The sequence below is a fragment of the Micropterus salmoides genome, unplaced genomic scaffold, assembly GCF_014851395.1.
Source record: "Micropterus salmoides isolate LMB-PRFRI ecotype aquatic unplaced genomic scaffold, ASM1485139v1 Ms_hic_scaffold_13, whole genome shotgun sequence".
NCBI classification, from domain to species: Eukaryota; Metazoa; Chordata; class Actinopteri; order Centrarchiformes; family Centrarchidae; genus Micropterus; species Micropterus salmoides.
This window is the reverse complement of record NW_024040374.1, coordinates 5,259,307-5,283,124: the sequence shown is the minus strand read 5'-3', so window position 1 is coordinate 5,283,124 and position 23,818 is coordinate 5,259,307. Positions and strand designations below refer to the sequence as shown.

At 40.2% G+C, this 23,818-nt stretch overlaps 1 protein-coding gene across 2 annotated transcripts in view; it reads left to right on the top strand.

Annotated features, from left to right (window-relative positions):
* Positions 1-23,818, top strand: part of bcar3 (BCAR3 adaptor protein, NSP family member) — a 79,157-nt gene that overhangs the window by 13,571 nt on the left and 41,768 nt on the right. The window contains exons 3-5 of one of the 2 annotated variants that reach the window (XM_038715150.1): positions 2,492-2,606; positions 22,527-22,713; positions 23,253-23,498. In XM_038715150.1, the coding sequence (XP_038571078.1) occupies positions 2,492-2,606; positions 22,527-22,713; positions 23,253-23,498 (548 nt within the window). Of the gene's footprint in view, positions 1-2,491; positions 2,607-14,265; positions 14,436-22,526; positions 22,714-23,252; positions 23,499-23,818 lie in introns of those variants that run through there. The other variant, XM_038715151.1, reaches the window with a different exon arrangement.

Here is a 23,818-nt window from a genome sequence, read left to right as displayed (position 1 = left end):
TAGTGTGAACAGAGAAAATCATAAAGTCAGGACGTACAATCATAACAATTAGTAAATAGCCTGCAGAAGTTCTGTGTAAGATCCAAGTTTACATGCTCATTGATTTATGTTAATATCATAAATTTAGTTGTAGAGGTCTAAATTGCCCAGCACTATCTATACCACACTGCTCGCCCTTTTTACTCACAAGCACCTTCATCGTTGCAACAACATTCACGCGGGCAAAACCAACATTGACAACAGCTATATCAACTCTCCAGAGGAATGGTATGAGAGTTCATATTGTTGTTCAAGCTCTGCATGATCTGAAAAAGAAAGAAAAAAGAAAACATGTCAACTTGCTGTTGGACACAGAGGGAGATGAGAATGACAGAGGGAGGGGGAGATAGATTCTGAGATAGATTAGGCTTGTGATATGCCAGCCATGTCTCATACACACACACATGTTAACATCAGCAGAACTAATCTAGTGTCTTCATCTTTAACTTACTAAATTGTTATTACTGAGCTGTCGAGGCAAGTTGACCGTAATGACCTGCTGTGTGTGTACGTGGCCGTTAATGTGTGCCTGCACCTCCTGCAGTGTTTGTGGCTTTCAGACACTTGTTTGCTTTATGTGTTTGTCTGTATTATTTTAAATTTATTTTGGAAACAGTGTTTTTCTGCAACTTTTGTGTGTGTCTGTGTGTACACATGTTTATGTATGTGAGTGGGTGACTTTTAGAAGCTGACATTTTTTCAGGAATCCTGTGGGTCATTGGATTCCTGTGGGGTTCTCGCGGGATGGGAGTCAATATAACCACTCATGGTGGGACTGGGACGGTACAGGAAAAAAGGTCAACGGGAGCGGGCAGGATGGGAATCATAGGTCAATTTATTTAAAAAATATATATGTAATTCTAATATGAATAAATGGTATTTTCAGATTTTTTTAACAGGTATGGGATGAGAATGGACAGGTTTTTTTGTGGGAGGGGGATGGGACAGGAGTGAAAATCCTCTCCTGTGTCACCCTCTGGTTTCACCCTCTAGTGACTTTGAGTGCATATGTGTGCAATTGCCTATTTTTTTAATGCAGGTATGTGTGTGTTTGTGGATGCTTGTAGAACTTCTAACTTGCTGTATGTGACTAAGAGTGACTGTTATTTGATTGTAAACTGTTTCTAAATGAGTTTGCCTTTTGTGTGTGTGTGTGTGTGTGTGTGTGTGTGCGCGTGTGCACGCGCTTGTATATTCATAGGTTTGCCCACTGTATGTGTGTGCAGTCTAAATAGAGCAGTGTTTGTGAGCGTGAAGAGAATGGTTGTATTGTTGAGAAACCAAAACAACAAGTCCTTGGTTTGAGCTGGGAGCGTCCTATGATGACACTGTGTGTGTGTGTGTGTGTGTGTGTGTGTGTGTGTGTGTGTGTGTGTGTGTGTGTTTTGTACTCCATTACTCTAGGTTGAGTTTTGGTTCAAAGACTTTGTGGCTCTCCCTCACTGGGCTATTGTAGGGGTCGTTTACTTTAATACTACAGTGAGGGTTGGAGTGAGGCAGGGTGTGTTTTTTTGTGTGTGTTTTTTCAAGACAATGCTGTAATGACAGGAGCAGGATGAGGGGAGGAGACGGCACACTTTTGGAAGATAGGAGGTCACCAGTAGTCTCAGCAATTTTTCTTTTGCTCTGCTGGAGCCACCAAGACAAACTGTGTGTTTCTTAACTTCTCCCAAACACAACAGTCTCTTTCCTGTGAGAAAATCTGTGTGTTAAAGGTTCAGCGTCTCTGCTTTTTGTGATTGGAATGAAATGAAGTGTCATTTTAAGTTGTATTCTGAAATACCTCACTCACAGTCTTCATGACAAACGGTTTAACCCCTAGCACCTGAGCAACACATTTTTTGTCAGAAATTATAACCTGTCTTCTCAGTGTCATAAATCAGTCAGTGTGGAACTCAGTAGTCATACTCATACTGCTAGATTCAGCTTACCCTACTCTTGTTGATGTTTGAGGATGCTAAGTAAATACAGGTAGTGAAAACAGAGCAATAACAGGCTGCTGAGTACTGCTGCCAACTTCTGAAATGAAGCAAAATCATGAAATGCCCGAAACATTTGCAAGATATATTACTTTTTTCACAAGCAATTGCTTTAATGTTTGCCATATTTCACTGTTAACTGGTGCAGCTTCTGTGAGCTTGTGTGCGTGTGTGTGTGTGTGTGTGTGTGTGTGTGTGTGTGTGTGTGGTAGGGAGCGGCTGGTGACAGTTTAGTATTTGGGAGTGGGTTGGAGTGGTGGGGTGAATCGGCAACACAGACATAACCAAACACAAGTGTCTGTAAGCTGTAGAAAGCTGCACGCTAGGGGTGTTGCGACTCAATTAGATCAGTTCTTCAACACTACAGTTGTTCAGTGTGAATATCAAAATTATTTATCAGATAAGTTCACAGGATATTATCTATAGCACATCTCTTCAGATTAACTTTATCTTTGCATTTTTATGTTTTCCAGGACCTGCTTCACCTCTCAGAGTATGACCTCTTGGAGCTTGGAGTCCACAATCACCTCCACCGCCTCCACCTTCTCACTTCTCTACGCCTCCTCCAGGAGCGAGAGAGGAGGAGAGGTACTCCAATACACCTACAGGCAGTCACGCGCACGCACAGTTGACCAAACATTATGTTTCCTTATCTGTTCCATCAGCTTGTTGATTCTGGCTCCATGTTTTAGTGTCCAGGTTTCCATCTGTCTGTCTCTCTCCCTGTGTACCCCTGTGTAGTAGACAGAAAGACAGAGACAGATAGCATTAGTGTCATGTAAAGACATGCTTATGCCTGGGGGGTCCGGTGGGGGAGAGGGGGTTGTCTGGTGGAGGACAATAGTGTGGTGCGCACGCACACACACACACACACACACACACACACACACACACACACACACACACACACACACACACACACACAAATGTGAACACTTCCAAAGCTGTCAGTAAATAGGAGAAGAGTGCTTAGGCCTGCAGACCTGCTGGGTTTAATCACTTCTAGAAGTGTGTATGTATGCATGGATGTGTGTGTAAGTCTCTTTGTGTCTGTGACTGGTTTCCTTTGTTTCCCCATTTTCCCATGCATTATACTGTGAAATCTCACTGTTGTCTTGGTAACTGAGTCCAGTTTATAACAAGTGAAGAGATTATTTTAGTGACTCTTCTGAAGCTAATATGTAACACAGGAACATGTGACTTGTTGACCCTTGCAACTGCTTTTTGTATTATATTAAAGCCATAAATATACAAGAAACAAAATCAAAAGTGGTGTGTATGCACAGACAAAGTATCCAGTTTGCAACCAAAATAATGCATCACGTTTGCTTCAATCCACAGTGTGGACAAGTTCTCTTGGCTAAATTATTATAATAGAATTATAGGAAGCAGGGATTATAAAATCATAGGCTCCTCTTGGTCAGTTTGCTAGCTCATCTGAAATGATGATTAAAGTTAAGTTTTGGGCAAATTATATTTTGTTGTTGTTCACTTCCCCTGTAGGAGCATACATGTTTTGATGTGATAACAATGTTTGAAGTATCAGAAATCGGACAAGAACAGTAGATGTTAAAAGAAACGGTATGAATAAAAATAAGCCTTGCACTGATAGTGTCACCATCATAGACTTTGTCAGCTCTTCAAAACAGGAATGACATGTTTTACTAAAGTGGTTTATTTAGTGAATCAACCAATCATGGTGATCACAGCCTTAAACCGATTTAAAATATAAACCAGTTCTGCCAAGCTGCCAGGCTTAATAACATCACCACCAAAACTTAATGAAGAAGCACAGAAGCCCTGAACATTTCTGATGTACATTTTCTGTCAAACAAGCCATAATTGTATGATATTTTAATTAAATTACCCTCATATGGGCCAGTCATAATAAGAAATGTCCGTGGTCCACTGTATTACACACTTAGAAACACTTATGCATTGATATATCATAAAGCAAGTTTTGCTTCATTTTTCTTTTTGGATAATTTTCTATTTCTATAATATTTTTGACTTTGTAATCAGAGTTTGTGACCCTAGAGTGCAGATTCAGCTTGTCTCTGTTTCACTTTCCTTGTGTGGTGTCTAGATGGAGGGCCAACATCCAAGTGTCTGTGGACTAAATTAACTAAAGGGTAAAAAAAATTGAGAAGGACTGATGATTTACTTTTGAATATTGTAAGTAAAATTAACTAAAACTTGATCTACAGAAAAAACAAGAAAAGAGATATCACATTGCCACGAACACATTTGATTGAAAAGTGAGTGATGACCACCAAAGACATACACAAAATAGGAGACGAGGACTTCACGCTTTCAAAGAATACATTTTCACATTCCTGAGATCACTGTTGTGACCGCCAGTGGAGCCCCAACCTGCAGTGTGAGGACCGTTGCTGAGGTGAAACAGCCTCTAGTTGAAATCACTCAGTCACCAACTACTGTGGTATTATCTGTCGGCCTGGCAGCCTGCCACCCCTATCATTACCACAAAGGCCAGATTTGTTCACCTAATGGTATACTACACACACACACACACACACACACACACACACACACACACACACACACACACACACACACACACACACACACACACACACACACACAGCATCGTCCAAAAATGCCAACTCAACATTTGACCCAGATAAGAGCATTCCAGTGAGAGCACCTTCAGGATAAAATACATGCATACTGACACACTGCATGCAGGCACATATTAATTTCATCATATTACAGTTTTTTTGGCCCCAGTATATGATTACGTGGCTAGAATAAGAGTCTCTGTGTGTGCCAGGTACTTTCCTCGTTGGCAGAAGAGAAGTAGAGATGCTCCAATTAGAGCAATTAGAGGGTGAAAAAAGGAGACATCAGTAAAACACACGTGCACGCTCATATTTAATATATTTGAGGTATTTTAGTTTCAGGTTATATTTAGTGACAGCTGCTACCCCTAAAATCCACTGACTCCGGCTACGGCGCGTTAAGGCTGCGCCACGGTTGCCAGCGCTAATCGCTGCCAATGCTTGTGACTCCACCAGATGGTCCACTGCTGAAACGCTTCTGAGATGCTTCCAGTGGCCGGGCTATGGACGCATCAAAAGCCGTGGCGCAGCCATAACGTGTCGTACCCGGAGTCAGTGGATTCCTGGCGAGTACTCTGTCTTTACTCTTGTTGTATTATTTTTGTTACTTTATTTTGAAAATAGGGCAAGAATGTAAGGTTATTACCACATTTATTAACACTGATGCTAAGTTGCAGTTCACTGCTTGATTGAAATAAAAAATAAAAAGTAGAGAATTCTGTAATTTTGCTCCATTATCAATGCCTACAGGGGAAACACGGAAGCACACATAGGTACAGATGAAATAGGTAATAGTTTCCTATCACATAAGTTTATTAGATTGCTGTAGTCCTCTAAAAGCAGCAGGACATGTGCTTTCCTCTTGCAGCCTCTAATTTGGATCATGTGCTGTATATTTTCAAAGCCATGCACAATAACACACACACTCTGGCATGGATAATTTAATTTAATAGAGCACCTGGCTCTTTGTTTATGAAATTTGTTCATGAATGCCTCTGCTTTTCTGCACACCAAACAATTCAGAGTATAGATAATGCATGGATTGCACATAGTCGTCAACACGGCATCATTCTCCAGTAATCAACACTGCCTGTTCACTGCTCCCCAATCTTATCCCCTACGTGACCATAGCCTGTCGTGACACAATAATCTCATCTTTAACTTTACCACTACCTATTTGTTTGTATTAATTCACAGAAATAGGACATTTTTACATGCCGAGTTCCTTGTGGATTCAGAAAGAACTTTGCTCACATAATGATTTATAAACTTCCATTTTTGCATCCATTCATTCATGCACTCGCTGAACTATACCAGCTGCACTAGGGTCAGATCTGTTTAGTTCCTGACTGAACTATATGAGCCGAGGAAGTGAGTAATGTGAATACCAGAACACACATTTGACAACACACTGTTATGCTATGCCATGCTAAACATGGATTTTACAGTGTGTGTGTGTGTGTGTGTGTGTGTGTGTGTGTGTGAAAGAGAGAGAGAAAGAGAGAGAGAGAGACAACAGGTGTTCATGCAAACAGTTTGTTTGCTTGTTTGTTTCCCCGGTGGTGCATACTTACAGTAGTCAGTTGGGAGTTAGCTAGTTTGTGGACCAAAGAACTTTCACATTGACAATTTCACACATTTATAGCTGTCAGCTTACTTCAACTGTCAGCCAGTGAGCTGCTGAGGGTTTCAGTGCTTTTGTTCAGTGTTTATCAGGGCAGGGCTTCATTCAGTTTTGTTTCATTTACATGTACATTTACTCATTTGGCCGACGCTTTTATCCAAAGGGACTTACATTTGAGGAACAACAACGTTGGGGCTGGTGGTGGCGCAATGGGTAAGACGCCTGAGCAAGACACTTAATCCCTAGTTGCTCCAGAGGCGTGAGACCTCTGACATATATAGCAATTGTAAGTCGCTTTGGATAAAAGCGTCAGCTAAATGAATAAATGTAAACAACATACAAGCATCAACAAAGCATCAATTCAGCAAGAGATCTACAAGTGACACTGGATATTAGTAAGAGCAGCAATAAATACTAGTAGTGGGAATAGCACGTATGGCCTCAATGGGGTAAATACCTAGAGAAAGAAATGAAAGTTAACAAAATGGTGCAATCAATAGATGCTTTCATCGGACACGCGCCCGGCCCAAAGTCAACTCCAGTTATGTTTGTTTATCACTGGGTTTGTGTTTACTGGCTAATATGGTGACTGATATCCAGTACAGTGTTTCCCATACATTCATTTATTTGTGGCGGCCCACCACCTTATCAGCGCTGACTGCCACATATTGATTTCCATTTTTTTTTACTATTTAATATGGGAAAACTTGTATTTGATTGCAGCGCATATTCGCTCAGCACCTCCTCTCACTCGCTCCCTCTCTCTCTCTCTCTCCCGCAAACACATTGACAGCGGACCAGTCTGTGTATTAAATGGTTAGTATCATGAACACCGCTGCACAAATTAATATTTCCCTGTTATTTCACTTTATTCAGTAATTTCCCTTTAAACTAGTTTAGAATCCAGATGTGAACCTGTTAGTATTGTTGTTTTTTCTGTTCTGTTTTATTCTGCTAGCTGGTTTGTCAGCTGTTAAGTACTCTCTGGCCACCAGGACTAAGACTTAGAGAAGGCCTTGATGATTCAGTTGCTCGTAGATCAAATCTGCCTCTTGGACTCAGATCTGTGTTTTTGTTTTTGTCTGTAGTCTGTTTTTACTACATCTGAGAACAATACAGACCACATTCTTCACAAGCTGAGAGATGTTTTTTTGTTTTACATGTGATAAATACAGATCTGTATCAGGCATTACAAAATAATCAATAGCACAAAATGCACTGCAATTTACAACTTGGGGGAGGAAGCTATATTTTTCTTAGAAGCTAGAGATTGAAGACATTGTGAAGTATTCTGCTGCTATATAAAGCGAGGGCCAAAATCAAATTACATCAAATACAAACTTGCTGTGTCAACTTTTTTTGTGATCAATAACTGAAAAATGACATGCAGCAGCTCTGTGCAGATGGATCACAATACTTGGCACACTGACAAATACAAACACAGAATATAATTCTGTTGTCAGTGTTTTCTGGAGTTCACATCTAGTATGCACAACCATTACATGTTAGATAATCTATGTTGCATCCTAGCAAGGAGTGCAGGCTGTACCAGGATAATCTCTGGTATAGGTGGTCTCATCAACATGACCTAGAGTTAAAACTAAGTGTACTATAAACATGTTCCTCTGTCTGTATGTGTGTGTCAGTAACACCAATTGTGCAGTCAACATTATACTGTTATCTCTCGTATGTCAAACAGAGACAATCCAGTTCCCAGAATTGGGCTGATCCAAGATAGGAATATCCAAAAAACAGAACTACTTCAGGAAAAAGTAAAGTTGGGACATTGTACTGACTTGTTTAAAGACTAAAAATGTGGCTAATAGCAAGCACATAATCACTTGTGACTTGTCAAGAGCTCTTGTAACTACACTCACCTAGCAGTACCCCTAGCTAAAACTAATACAACAGTTCTGCAATAAATCCTACCTTCATGAAGGTTATAAAGTTCAGTTCTTGTTGACACTGTTCTAGAGAGGTGTTGATTCAACTTTATGATCACTTTGGAGGATGAAGTTTATGTGCTGTTGAACTGAATTGCATTATTCAGAGAGGTGTTTCTGTTGTTTAGCCTACCCTCATTGATATCCAGTTAACAAGGTTAGATTACATTCGTTTTAGCAAGATGTACCTAATAAATTGGCAACTGAGTGTATATGCAGTTGTGCCAAATCAAAAACATACTAATAACTGACAAATGCACTAACCCACTAATGGTTCCTATTGGGGTGGTGATGGAGCAATGGATAAGACACATACCTTTTAGTGTGAGAGACCCGGATTCAATTCCCCACTGTGACCCATCCACCATTGTGTACCTGAGCAAGACACTTAACCCCTAGTTGCTCCAGAGGCGTGCAACCTCTGACACATATAGCAATTGTAAGTCGCTTTGGATAAAGGCATCAGCTAAATGAATAAATGTTAATATACATTGAACTGAGAAAATGTTGACAACTGAGAAAACATAGTGTTTTCACTCCTACAAAAAATAAATCATTCAAACAAACAATTTTATCAATCAAATGATTCTGCCAAATGAGTAAATGTAAAATGGATCGCTAGTCATTGCCTTCCAAAATGACCCATCTCATCTGGAGCGACAGCAGAACATTGCTTCTCGCTGCTGTCCAAAATGCTTTTCCTCGTTAAAGAAAATGATTCATTTGAGTTGGGTTAGGTTTAGGCACCATGACTACTCAGTTAAGATTAAGGAAACACTTATGGTTGTGGTTTAAAGCAACCAACATTAACCACCTAAAAAGTTTTGTGTTGCTTTAATAGCATCAAGTTAGTCATTAGTCTTTCAGCCACATATGTGGTTTTAGGCATTTTAACCAATGACCAGTGCTGTCCCTTTTCTGGTGAGGAAGAAAACTTGCTATGTTTTAGTACAATACATCATATCTACCTAAATGAGTAGTAGTAAAATAGTTTTTGTGTAGTATAAAGACATTTATAAAGACATTTAAGTAATTAAATTACCAAAACAGACCACAGATTTTCCTTACAATTGTGCTAGGCAGCTGCATGTAGGGCTGGGTACCAAACCTAGATACTTTCATGCTGGTGATTGTCTGTCTAACGTTACACGTCACAGAGGCATGCGCTGTAAAAAAAAAAAAAAAACACAATCTGAAATCTTTTCCTTGCCTCTGCAGGAATGGAGTAATTGTATCATAATGTGTAATGTGATGTTCTTTTGTTAAAATTAATTTTTTTTTAAATTGGAAAAGAAAAAAATATTGTTCAGGAACTGACATCAAAGTCAGGTATCTGTATTGAAAACTTTGGAACAATACCAAGCCCTAGATGCATTTTGCAATCGTACAGATGCACATTATGTAGAAGCTACCAGGAATCGTGAGTAACATGACTGACAAGGATCCTGTGGCTCAACCGCTGATGTTCCACAGAAACCATCATTGCATGAGTCAGAAAAAATTGTAGATCTCATACTACCTGAAGAAGCAGATATGGACCAATAATTAGCATTTTTCATTGTAAGACCCTGAGGCTGCAACCAGAGGAATGAGGAGGGGCTTAAACATTTAACAGTGTACACTTATATGATCAGAAACACACACATAGGAACACAAGCTGTATATTGTAAATACAGATCCACAGAGAGGAGGAGTAGATGGAATGAGGAGAGAAGAGGGAGAAAGGAGGAGGAGAGGATGAAATTGGAAAGAGAATGTTCCTTGCACAGTTCATATCTTCCTTCTGAGGAGTTACAGGAATACCACAAAACTCTTAACAGAAAGGAACAGGAATGAAAGACAAAGACAAATGTTTGACTAATAATTGTAATAAACTAGTAACACTCAAATCCAATTATGTGCAGGTGTCATCTCCAGTAGGCAGAGAAGCCAAACCCATCTATTTAATGGTTTGGGAAACACGGGTGCCTGAGGTAGATTGGTGGTCAGTGTTTGGAAATGAGTGACTCAGCGAGGCGTTGTGCCAACACGCTGTGCTGCCTGAGTGCAAATGTGCCAAAGCAGAGTTTGGCCTGAGGACTCACATTAACAGGAAGTTCAGGAAATGGCAGTAATGGTATAGCATTCTTCAAACTAATTTTAAAAATGTAGTAAAGAAAACACTGACTTGCTGGCATTTCTGAAGATTAAGCTTTGATCTTGTTGCCTTCCTGTGCACAGCATAAAACTTCTAAAAATACTATGGTCAATTCTGAGGGCAGGAAATGCCACTGCATCACATTAAGGCATTCTTCTCTACCCTTTCTGTTACTTTTGTGTACAACGACAGCCCATCAGGTTTTATCATGTATACATATACTGTATCTGTATACATGATAAAATGTGATCCCACAGCAAAAGGAACGCTAGGGCAGAGAACAAACTATAAAAATCCCATACATTTCTATTCCAGCTGAAGCTGCATCAGATAATGAGCATAACTAAAAAAACGTGACAGATGTTTAATGTGTAGTATCTGCACTGAAGTGCGCTCATGCACTTTAGTGGCTTTCTCGATCTTAACAAATGTAGTATCTCAAGATCAAAAGACCTCCGTGCGTGTGTCAAAGTGTTTGTTTCTCTGTGTGTCCAATGTGGGCCATCTGATTATTTCAGCTTTCATAGCGGCAAGATGGGCTCCTTGTATTGTCTGAGAACAACGTGTCTTGTCCAAACAGCACTATAATCTATGGTGTAAAGCCACTTGAATCTAATCATTTAAAAGTGAGGTGAAGATGTGCCTCTGTACTTGATTTCATAAAGTGTGAAAAAGCGTGTTCATCCCCAAACACCTTGATAAGATCTTTCAGCACAAGGACACATATCATTCATGGAATATAGTTCTGCTCTGCCTCCCCACTGAAATTACACCGCCCACCTACCCCCACTTTTTCAAGGGGGCTCAGGTGATTCAGGAGATGATTACAGATTACACTCCTGACTCACTGTGTACCTTCCTGGAAATATCACCCCCACACACACACACAAAGGTGCCAAAAATGTCCACATGCCTATGTGAAATGGTACAGAGATTTACTCAGGAAAAAATGAAATGCAGCTTCAGCTGAATATTTTTACTTCCATAAAGTCCCTCCACTTCTACTGGAGTCCAGGAGTAACTTCTAAGCTTGGCTCCGATATTCAGGCTGCGTTCCCTGCGGCCAAAAACGTATTCATTTAAAGTTTACATCACCATTACCTAATGCCTTGTGGCCTTTATATGTCATGGATGTAATTAACCACATGTTTTGTGGTTTGTTAGAAGTATGACTTTTAGATGTAACAGTGACTGTGCGTTCTCTTAGTGACTAGTTTTGGTGAACGTTTGTGGACCTCTTCTGTACTGTGTGTAATGAAAAGAAAAAGCTCAGATGTGAATAGTTCATGACTCCCTTAATGCGAAGCCACATCTTGCAATCGGTTAGATTCATTTCATGACCCCTTGTGGGTGTCCCGGCTTCTAGAATGGAAACTGCTGCCAAAAATAAGGAAATCTTATGAATTTAAACATTTTTGTGGCTTACCAAGTTAATTACTATGATCTGGCACTGTAAAGGGCCTTCCACTAGTGTTGTAGTCAAGACCGCCCAAACTGAGACCAGGTCAAGACCAAGACCAGAGTTTATTGAGACCGAGACAAGACCAAGACTTTTAGGGGCTGAGAGCAGTCAAGACCAAGACCGAGGGAGGGTGAGACCGAGTCAAGACCAAGACCAGTTCCCTGCATTGCATGGCACGCAATAAAATGTGGAACGAGATCATAGGTACTTCTCAAAGTGATCTGAAAGATCCACATTCCCATTAAAAACACCCACATACACGCACTAAGAGCTGAAATCAACGTAAGCATCACAGGGAGGGGTGACAGTCGTTAATTAGGGTTATTGGTTGCATTTGAAGCAATATGTTTTACTTCAAATCAAAGTTAGGATGTTAACAAATCAGTCAATGCAAAAACAATTTATTGATATTCGCAAAATTATGGTCTTGACTGGTCTTGAAATAAAATCCAGAGTCCTCAATGTCAGAGACTGAGACAAGACCGAATGCAAATACGGTCGAGGACGAGACCAAGACCATCACAAAGACCAAGACCGGTCTCGAGTATTACAACACTACCGTCCACACAAAGAACAATAACTATAATGACATCTATAAATATATAGTTTTAAAATCGTTCTAACTTCATGATGGCTTTCCACAGCACAACTTTTAACAACGATAACACTGGCGAATATTGGGAACACTGACAGCCAGTCGAAATCATTGTTCATCAGTGTGAATGCACACATTGTTATCGTTATTATTGTAGTTATTGTTCTAGGTGTGAATGGCCCTTTAGGCAGGAGCGGTCAGACTACACAGATTTTTTGGGCACAGTTACGATTCTATGCTCAAAGACTTCTCGCGGTTGCTGTGATTCACAATATTTGGCCTTTGTTTGCTTTGGCTCAAGTACTGACATCCTTAGAAAAGTTTCATCTTAAGCATTTACAGATTAATTTCATACCCGTTATGTTATGATCCACTTAAGTTATGATCCACTTAAGTTATGCACGATATAAGATAAATACATTATTTTTCATTTTCACCACCATCTTGACTATAAGCTGGGAGGGACAATTGCATGAGATTCAGATCTTCTTTGTTTGGGAGGGGAGAGAGAGGTAGTTTGGGGTTTTATTTTGTGTGGTGTGTTCCAACAACAGGTTATAATAAATAACAAAACCTTTGAATTCAGTACTTTGGACTTATTGTCCCATTTATTGTTCCTTACTAGGTTTATACAGTTAGGTGAACCCGGGATGCTGAGTTACAATACCATAACACTTTCTATGCATCTTAAAGAAAACTGGTCTCAGTTTTCTTTAAGATGCATAGATGATATAGTATTTAAAAACTTAATTCACTACTATCATGCATACTCACTGGACACACAGCCTGCCCTGCACTCCCTTTCCCCACCTAAATGCCTGAGACACACCTGGATATCTCTCTTCTAGTTGTGAAAATATAACCAAAAATAAGTGCACCAGAAATGTCTGGATTTATCATCTGTTATATTGCAGAACTGAGTACGCACTCACAACTGCAGCCAGGATGGCAGGTCAAAGTTGGACCAGAGCGTCAATGTGCAAAATCTAACAGATGTTTAATGTGTAATATCTGCACTGAAGTGCCCTCATGCACTTTAGTGGCTTTCTCGATCTTAACAAATGTAGTATCTCAAGATCAAAAGACCTCCGTGCGTGTGTCAACGTGTTTGTTTCTCTGTGTGTCCAATGTGGGCCATCTGATTATTTCAGCTTTCATAGCGGCAAGATGGGCTCCTTGTATTGTCTGAAAGGAAACACAGACATGCACGCACATGCACGTGTATGGGTGTCATCAACTCTAGACAATACATAGGAACAGCAGGACAAAGACAGGAGAGAGTGTTGTCCTCAGGGCCTGTCAGCACACATACACACAAACACATTAACATGACCTCATACCTGATGTAATGACAGAAGTGGACCCCTTCTACTTGTTTCATCTGCCCCACTAGATGAAATTTAATCTAGCATTCCTTCCATAATTGAAAGCTGCGTTATAAGAACACTCCAAGTAGATTTTAAACTCTGATTCTGAGCTGATTTATGTTTCAACCAACACTGAGTCAAGTATTTAAACTTCATGAGTCTTAAGTGCACCTCAAGTTGCTCAAACATGTCACAACCGTGCTGAGACTTTTTTTTCATCCCCTCTCTACAAATAGCAACATTAGGTCACATCTAAATCTTCTCTTAGTACCAGCCAAGTTGGTGGTGTTGGTGTAAGAGGTCCCAAACAAAAAGACTTGGAGCATGAAATATGAGGCTGTGCAGGGAACACAGAGGAGAGGAGTAGGAGGGGGTGTTGGAAGTCGAGGGAGGGGGGGCAGGAGACAACTCGGCTAAAAAAGAAAGAAAACTCCTCCCAAAAACAGTAGAGCAGAAGGAGGGGCAGGGTGCTCGCAAATCACTTGCCAGAGAGAGAAAGAGGAGGGCAGGGCTTGTGATTGTGCAGCGCTACTTGTTGTTGCCTGTCTGAAGGAGCGTGAGTGTTTCGTCTTCCAGCCGGTCAGCTAGTCAGCTACTCAGTCAATCAAACAAGCTATGAAATGGGATCATTTTAATAGCAGCATATATAACTAAAAGATAAATAAGAGGGAAAAGATCAGGAAAAGGAGAAGAAGTCACACTGACAGGTAGGAATGAAAATATGTGTATTTATGTGAGTGTGCATCCATTTACAGGAGGTGTGTGTAGGAATGCCTGTGCGTGACTGTGGTGCAAACAGACGTGAAACAGTTATCTTGACAGTCACCTTCTCCTTTGGATGTATTTTCATTTGTCTCTATTTTTTGGGGCTTTTTATGAAATCTAAACTGATTGTTATAAATAGAAAAATCAATTTCTTCTCTTTCTGTTGCCTCTGTTTATTTCACTTCAATCCCTGCCTTCCCCTTTTCTCTTAGATGTCCTTCTCTCCATCCCTTTTGGTGGAATTGTTTACAGCTTGCAGTGAGTTAGACTTGCTCTGGGACTTTTTGAGCAATAAGTTGCCATCCCAAGGCGCTGGGTGTAACTGTGGTTGCTGGGATCGGTTGTGCTAACTGTGGAAACTCCAGCAGGAAATGATTACATGAAATATGACAGATAAGATCATGTTCTTTCATCAAGATTTCTTCTTGTTTACTTGTGAGACAGCTTTCAAACACCTCAACTTTCTAGCTCAGAAACACTTTAATAGGTGAGTGAGTGCTGCTCAAATCTCTGACCTTTCAGTCATGACAACACATCTTTAAACAGCAAGCCACCCACAAGATGATGACAGAGGCAGACATGTGTGCATCTGTGTGTGTGTAGTGTTGATGTTTTGTGTGTTGTGCAGATTAACGTACACATGCAGCAGGTTGTTTCAGACATGAGTCAGTGTCGTGTATGAACCCTATAGTGGCGTTGAACTGAGCAAATGAGATTCAACCTCAGATTAACCAAGCTCAGTTTTAACTCATAATGGTTGTGTACTTATAGTGGCAGTGTTTGTGTGTGTGTGGTGTTGTGTTACTTGCCCTAGTGGGATGAGGTGGTTGGTATTCTAGCCAGTTGTCAACACTATGTGACCGGTCATCTTCACAAAGGCTGACTGACTGACTGCAGAAGCTGAAAGTAAAAACGTAAATATATTTTTTTCAAGGCCTTATTTTGAGTATAAATTTGAGACCTACCAGCACCTCTGAAGCAAATAACATATTGTGCTTGTTTAACGTGAACTTTTGGTTTCATTATAAGCTGGAACTAAAAGCACTGGCATCTAACCACCTGCTACCCTAGCTTCTTATTTAGCATGTATATGATCCAACTCTCAGTAAGAAGGGAAATAGGCATATATCCGATTTTCCTTTAAGGTATTTTATTTATTTTCATCTGCATGATGAAGTGTTGTAAGACGTTAAGACTGATTGGACTCGCTGTCATCACATGCCAATCTAGCATGTAATTTTATAACTTTAGCAATTATTTAATTGTTAAGGGTTTTACCAGGTTGGTCAAGGACATTTTAATTGTTGCTAGAAAGTTGTTACACACAAAAGACTAGCTGAGATGACCACAACCACAGCTCTAAATGCTCTGCCATCTTTTCAGATATTTAGGTTTTGTATAAGCAACATATTAGCAATATTTTGAATGCAGTACTTCTACTTCTAATGGATGACTTTTGCATGTTACTATTGTTGTTTTTACTTAATTGAGGAACTAAGTACTACTTCTACCACTGACTGACTCCGTTTTTCTGTGTGACTGGCTGACTGGCTCACAGTGTGGTGATCGGTGACTGTACATGGACAGCACATTTTTTTCCCCACAAGTCCATCTCTACAGTTGGCTGTAGACATATGAAATGAGCACACACACAGAGACTGGTGATATGTGTCTGTGAGAGAGAGAGAGAGAGATTCAAAAGTATTAAATGGCAGCTACTGCTTTGGGGTTTAAAACCAGCCTCATTAATATGTTGCACACATACTTCACACACACACACACACACACACACACACACACACACACACACACACACACACACACACACACTGGTGGGCCCACGCACTGAAGAGCGCAGTAGGAGACCCCTCTCTCTCTCTCTCTCTCTAACAAAGGCTGGCTCTAAACAGCGGTCATGTGACAGTTGTTCTCATTGTTCACTTCTGGCCAGGGGTGGTTTTGCTAATGCACTGGTGTGTGTGTGTGTGTGTGTGTGTGTGTGTGTGTGTGTGTGCATGCCCTAGCAGGAAGACACTTTAGGCCTGCTAGAGGAAATCCCTCATTCCCAACCATGTTGATGGTGTTGTTGTCCTCCCTATTGTGTGTATGTATATTAAGAGACCAGCAGTGCAAGATGTGACAGTTGATGTTTAAATTTTATGTATACATCATGTTAGAGTGCTTTTTAATCTAGATGCTCAATTTGGATCAGAGAACCTTTAAGATTCCTTCAGTCAAACCTGAATTTCCGAAACACGCACAGTAGGCCGTGGTACTAGTGAATGAAATGGGACCAATTGAACCACTTTAAGGACCAGTGGTGTTCCCCAGACACACAGTTTTTAAACCACTGCTATAACGGAATAATGACACAGCTTTCTGACTCCGAACTGATGTGTGAGGTTAGCTAAAGAAACAGAGAGAGAGTTTACCATCAAAACATTAGATCAAATTAAATTTGTTAGTGAAGTTATGACGTACTTCAACTCTGTGAGACAGTATTATAGAAAGATTGAGAGAAAGAGTGAAAAGGAGGAAGGTAAGCGATAGAGATAGTTGTTTTATTGCTTGTAATCCTTTATAATGAGCTGCCTGCCGTCAAAATGTTTATACTGCCATTTCCTCTTCCTGTTAATCTGTCCTTGATTCCCCACCCAAGAGCTTGTGTGTGTGTGTGTGAGTGTGTGCTGGTGTTCCCAGCCATGGCCTTCGTTAGTGTTGGTGACAAAGCAAGCCTCACTGCAATGTTTTGTCTTTTATACCATGGTCAAGGAAAATGCATCTGACTGGTTGCCAGGTGTCTAATAAAAAGTTAGTAGGGGAAGTCGCTGGTTCTTTCCCTGCTGTAAATTCCCATTTCAGAGTCTTATTTTAATTATATCCTCAATGAAGCCTGGTTCTGGACCTCTGATTTGCTGTCTGTTAGAGCCTGATAAATCAGCCAGGTCGATACATGTGCCGATATTAGGTCATGAGGTCATACAGTGCTTTGTAAGCAGGATTAAAAATAAAACATCCTCTTTGTGTGCCAGAGCTAGCAAAATTATGTCACGAACGGTTCCTAGCTACCGCATCTTCTGTGTCGACATTGGTGCAGCGCCAGTCAGTAAGGGCAAGAAACAATCCAGCCCAGACTCAATGTCAGTTCAGTCTGATTATCAGGTTATCGTCTGTCTCCCTCAACATAGAAACCGCGGAGTCTGTGGAATAATGTAGGAGTATAACTAGTTTGTGCTCTGAGGACTCTGTTTCCTTCAGTTTGGATCTAAATACTGTGATACCTGTTAGTGTCAGTTGCTCTTGCTGTGGAGAAGAAGCCAGTCAGGGGTGAAAATCAGTCCTATAGCAAATTCAGAATGCTTCTTTATTGCAGTTGGTGAATTCATCTAAAAGTGACACAGAATCTAAAAGTTAAAGGCTTAAACATTTGAGTGTTTTGTTAGATCTAAAGCTTCAGCGCACTATTAGTGGTACAGGCAACCAAATTTTAAGTTGGCTCTGTCTTTTTCTTGAGTTTTATGGTCACGGACTTTTTACATTTTAACTTGATCCTTTGAAGACCCTGATATTTTGTTGCTCATCTTCAGATGGGAGAGTATCACGCCCATCAAAATGTTGAAAATAAAAACATTTAATGTGCACTTTATAGAAAAAGAAGCGTGACTTTTGCTTCCGCAACCCTGGACACCAGAATAACTCCTTCTGTTTCTCTAAGTATATCAGTACATCTCAAACATGGTCCAGTCAGGAGTTCAACTGAAATTTTAAATCATCACTGAAGGAAGGTTATAGTAAATTGCATGTAACTGTTAAAGCAACAATACTCATGCTTCACACCAGGCTACCAGTGGACTCACTGTAGAAAAAATGCTTTAAAGTGACTAAATGTATTATGGATGAACGTTTAAAATAGCTTCTTTTTTATTCCTTGGTAAATTATGATGGCATGTGTTAATGTCCTAATATAGAAAATAAAGGAGTTCTGTGTGGGTGGGTGTATGAGATGCATGGCGATGTAGCCGGTGGCTGAACAGCTGTAGGGAGGAGAGGATGAGGCAGGGAGAGAGAAAGAAAAAAGAGGTGGAAGGACAAAGGACTGAGAGAAGTTGACAAAGTGATTGAGCAAAAGAAGCTGACATCATGGTGGACAGACAGAAGGAGGGAGGGGGGATGTCTGTGGGGTAACAGATTGACATAGAAAGGAAAAGATGGATGAGTATGGATGGTCAAAAGGAGAGAAAAGACATGTGAAATAAATAGTGTTTAAGTAGTAGATGGAGAGAAGAGATGTTACAGGAGAAAGAGTTGGGGAAAAGGAGAGTGAGTGAGATTTTGCTCCATGTTGAAATGACTGCCTGTAGCTCTTAGCATGAATAATTTATTCATTAGATTAATTGACAGTATTCATGTGCATAAGTGCTGTGTGTCTGTGTCTTCACTCAGTGAGAGTCTTTCCTTTCTCCTCTGTAGGGGAGGGTGTGTGTCTGGCAGATGGTCAGGGCCACACACACACACAGGCACACACACACACACACACACACACACACACACAAATATACATAAACACACAGCTGACCCTCCCTGAGGGTCTTATAATAGGTCCTCCTCCTGTAGCCGTTCTGGCCGTTAGAGGAATCCACACTCTGACCCAGCATGCCTTAGCAGGAGTTTTACAGTGTGTGTGTGTGTGTGTGTGTGTGTGTGTGTGTGTGTAAACTTTACTTGTCATGCTGAACTGGCCAGCTGTTCCTTCCCCTAAACCTGTATTTGCATTTTTATTGACATTCATCATCACAAGCTAGTGACTCAGTAACCCCCTGCTAAAATTGGGTTTAGTTCCAATTTTATATAATTGATTCCATGTTTCCCATAGTCACTAAGCTCCTTGGCTTATGTACCTCTTAACAAATATTTTATTTCTCCTTGATATTTTTATAAACAAAAAAGTGCAGTGTATAAAACGTTGAGTTACAGTAGTTTTTGCTTTTGCCAGTTGAAATGAAACATTACGGGCAGCTGTAGCTAATTAATAATCTGTAAGTAATTTATCAAAAGTCCAAAGTAAAACTTTGCTCTTGATTTGCTAGTAGGCCTATGCTGTCTGTGTCGGTATTCGGACAAACATTGTTTATTAGAGAAAGAACAAATCACTCTCAAATCACATGAACAGTGTGTTTTTGCAGTTGAACTTATATATTTATGTTTCCATTTTCAATTTCTGCAGCCAGTCAGCCTTTGTGAAGACCGCTCAACATTTTTTGTGAAAAAATGCCATACAGTGGAATTTTGGTGAAACTATGCAGTTAATTGATTTGATTTAATACTTATATAATTCACTTTGGTCCCAGTCTTTGTGGTAAGCTAGGCTAAACAGGTCCTGGACAATCTATCTACTTAGATAAATTGATCTTCTCCGCTAACTAAAATGTCAGCATATTCCTTTAAAGGCTATATGTATTGTTCATTGTGGATAGTAAAAGCTGTGTGACTGTGCCTTTTTCTGCAAAATAATTTTCTGTGCAGAATTACAGTCAAGTCAGTTCAGTTTGCACTGTTTCTTCTAGGATTTTGTTCAGCAGTGAATTTTAAGCTATGTGACAAACTAAACTAACAGTTAACTGACTCAGACGACAGACAGCTTTCAGTTTAGCTTGTTTGTAATATTTTGCTAATTGCCAAGCTAACGTGCTTGTTTAATACATAGAGGACGAGAGACTGTGGACAGCAGATTAAAGTTACGCTTTCTATATATTAATGCTTGTTGAACAGGTGTATTGGTAAAGAATTGGCTTTTTTACTTGCAAAGGTTTTATTGCACATACTTATAGTAACGAGCGTAACTAGGGTCAATTCAAGTTCTTTGGAGTTACCGTCACTTTACTGTCTCCGCTGCGACTGGCTGCTGTTTGTGTGTGCGTGTGTGTATGTAGGAGCCAACAGAGAGCAGGCAGAAGCCGCAGCCTGATAATAGTCCAGTCCCAGGCCCATTTAATACCGTGTTTCAGTGCCCATCCCTAAACAACATTAGTTTTCTTATTCGTCATTTCAAACTAAAAGCCTTCATGACATTTTATAAAATTCTAAAGCAGTGGCTACAATAATTTTTCAAAATGTACATAATGGAAACCCTGGTTTGGTCTTTTCTTTAGTTCAATTCTTGTTTACCCTGCTATTAAGAAACGCTGATAATGTTTGAGTAATGAAATGTAACTTCAACTAATGAAATTTATTTACACTCAATGTCACTTTCACTTCTATAGACTAAGAACATCGTGAAACAAATTTATAAATTCCAACGGTGTGTCTTGGTCAGGGCTGACTGCATCTGGCAAGAATATTACAGTGCCAGGCCCCACAGTTTTCTCTGCAGCCGTCTTTCTCTGATCATTATCAAGTTGTCCAAATAGAGACAAAAACACCAGCATAGTTGTTCCAGTTAGATTCTCAAGTTTGATTAGAAATAGGGAGGTTTTGTGGAATCTCACAACATCCAGTCTGCCAACATATCCGTCAGCTATGGTATTTTAGTTTGTACAGTATGACTAACTGCTGCATGGTGAGTGATTCATAGCAGACGATAGCGTGCCGGTCATCATCACACAGCAAGGGAATTTATCAAGAACCTGTCTGGTGTTTTCCTTCACTGCCAACCTATCTGTCATGTTCATCTCTGTTTATTTATATCTGCTTGTCTTAGGAAACATCTAAACCACCAGCCAAAAAACGTGTTTTACAGTGTTGCTTCTTTTTAGGCCTGCACTTAATATAAAGAGAGGAAGGAATATAAAACCTTTTTAAGCATTTTCTAATTGTATGACATTCATAATTTGTTGATAAAAATACCACCCTAACTAATGCACATGGTAAGACCTCTGTTCTCTTCTCACGTCCACCAATAGGAATGGCTAAACTAAACCCTGTGTGTCTTAAAATTCGGATTGGCTTTGAGCCCAGCGCCATGCAAAAACTAGCAGTAAAACTATCAAAATATTCTTTAAAAAAAATACTACTGGTGGTTCTGTTAGGTTCAGGTGTCTTTCGTTTAACTGCAACATTTTGAGCTTGAAGCTTAACTTGGATCTAACTGATTGATTGTCTTATACCTATCACATTCAGTAACATGCACTTATCTGTAGTAAGCTTTCAAAACATCTCACTGCAGTATTTAATTCGGAGCAGTTTCTTTTGTTAACCAGGACTATTTCGATTTAAATTTTTCGGAAACAAAGAAGAATAGGTTTTGTATGTGGTGTTACCTGTTTTTATTCAATAGCATTTCTTCATTCAACCAGGTGGTACACTGTTTATTCAGTAGATTTAGAATTAGGTTTCACAATTATATTTCAAGCCCACATATTGTACCTGAATACAATTTGACATCACTCACACTTTTGGCAGCATTGTCCTCCTTTGGTTAACCAGATTAGTTATGTCCATATGCCGGACAGCACATGCATTATATTGGCAGATGTTCTGTGTGAGTGTGTGTTACCATACATATGATTTAAAAAAAGGAATATCACTATATCAGCCATTATCAGAATAACATCACTTAGCTGAAACTGCCAGTATAAAGTTATGTAATAACAAGTTTTGCTTTTTTCATTTTTTACCTCCGGGCAATGTGTTAATGTGCATTTTGTGGGCATGATAATATGAAACGATATGTCAGACACCAGCTGTACTGGCTCTTTTTATATGTGTATCATGTATCATGATATTTCATCTCAGTGAGTATTGTACATGAGTGTGTGTGTTTTAGGTCATATGTCTTTAAAGGAATGTATTACAGTGAGTACAATACCTCACCCTTCTGTCTTGTGTTACCATTGTTAAATAACTGTGTCCTCCTGGTTATTGTAAGCATGCTAGACTATAGGACACCTGGAGGAATCCCCCCTTTGAGGTTAATTTACTATTTCACATCTTAATAATGCTATTACAAATCTATGTATGTACAGTAATTTGTCTGTGGAAAAACTGACACCCAAAGTTGAATTTTTTTTTGAATTCCTGTCTTTGTTTCTTTCCAGAGTTGAGGATGATGGCAGAGGGGCGTTTTGCCAGTCTGCCTAGGTCCCTCCATGCACACCACACCGTGGGAGGGGGCACTGCACACCCCGGAGTCCCCTCCACCTCCCTCGGTGTCCCCACCTGCTCCTCCAGGAGGCTCCAGGCCTCTCTCGCCTCCTCCATGGACCTCCTCAGCTCCAGACCTGGGTGAGTTTGGTGACCAGAAGTGGCTCATGGGACAATAAAACCTGGTTTCCAAAGAGTCCTTTGCAGAATTGTGGGTCTGACTGAAATAATGAGTTAAACAATCTTAAATACTGTATGCTGGAATTTTTCTCAAGTCCTTTTACAAGTCCTTTTGTTTCCATTTAAGGTTTAAAGGGGGAACAAACAAACAGTTTAACCAAATAGTAGTACAGTTTGTTGGATTAATAGGCAGGTGATCACAAAACAATTTGGTTCCCAAGAAAAGTCAAACATAATCATCTACTTCTTCTCTGTTCTTTGGTGCTGCTTCAACAATAGGTGGGTCACTATATATGGTGTGGACATACCTTGTTCAGATCCACAAACCATAATTTAAACTCCACGGGAACCCAAAACTTTCCAGAAATAGCAAATATGTCAGTCTGAATTAGAGACAATATCTGTAAGATAATACACAAGATGTGTGGGAACAAGTCGATACAGAGTATAAATGTGATGCTGTCAAAGTGTCAAACCTTCTCTTCCCTGCCCTTCTCCAGTCTCCCTCCAGGCAGCAGCCTGTCAGAGCTGCCCGCTGCTGCCTACCAGCCAATCTGCATTCACGGAACTCTGCCTCGACGCAAGAGAGGAGGGGCCAACCTCGCCCATGGAAACTGCAATTGGGATCCCAGAGCCAATCATGCACAGCCGATACTTTGCAGGAACACATCACTGACTCCTGGACATCATCAACCCATGACCTCTCCACTGGTCCAAAATATTACTGATGACTTTCATGGTTACAGGTAAACACATGTACAAACATACACACATTATTATCTAGCTATGTAGCTATCTAGCTATCTAGCTAGCTCAAAAAAATAAAGGGAACACTTAAACAACACAATGTAACTCCAAGTCAATCACACTCCTGTGAAATCAAACTGTCCACTTAGGAAGCAACACTGATTGACAATCAATTTCACATGCTGCAGGTGGAAATTATAGGCAATTAGCAAGACACCCCCTTCAAGGAGTGGTTCTGCAGGTGGTGACCACAGACCACTTCTCAGTTCCTATGCTTCCTGGCTGATGTTTTGGTCACTTTTGAATGCTGGCGGTGCTT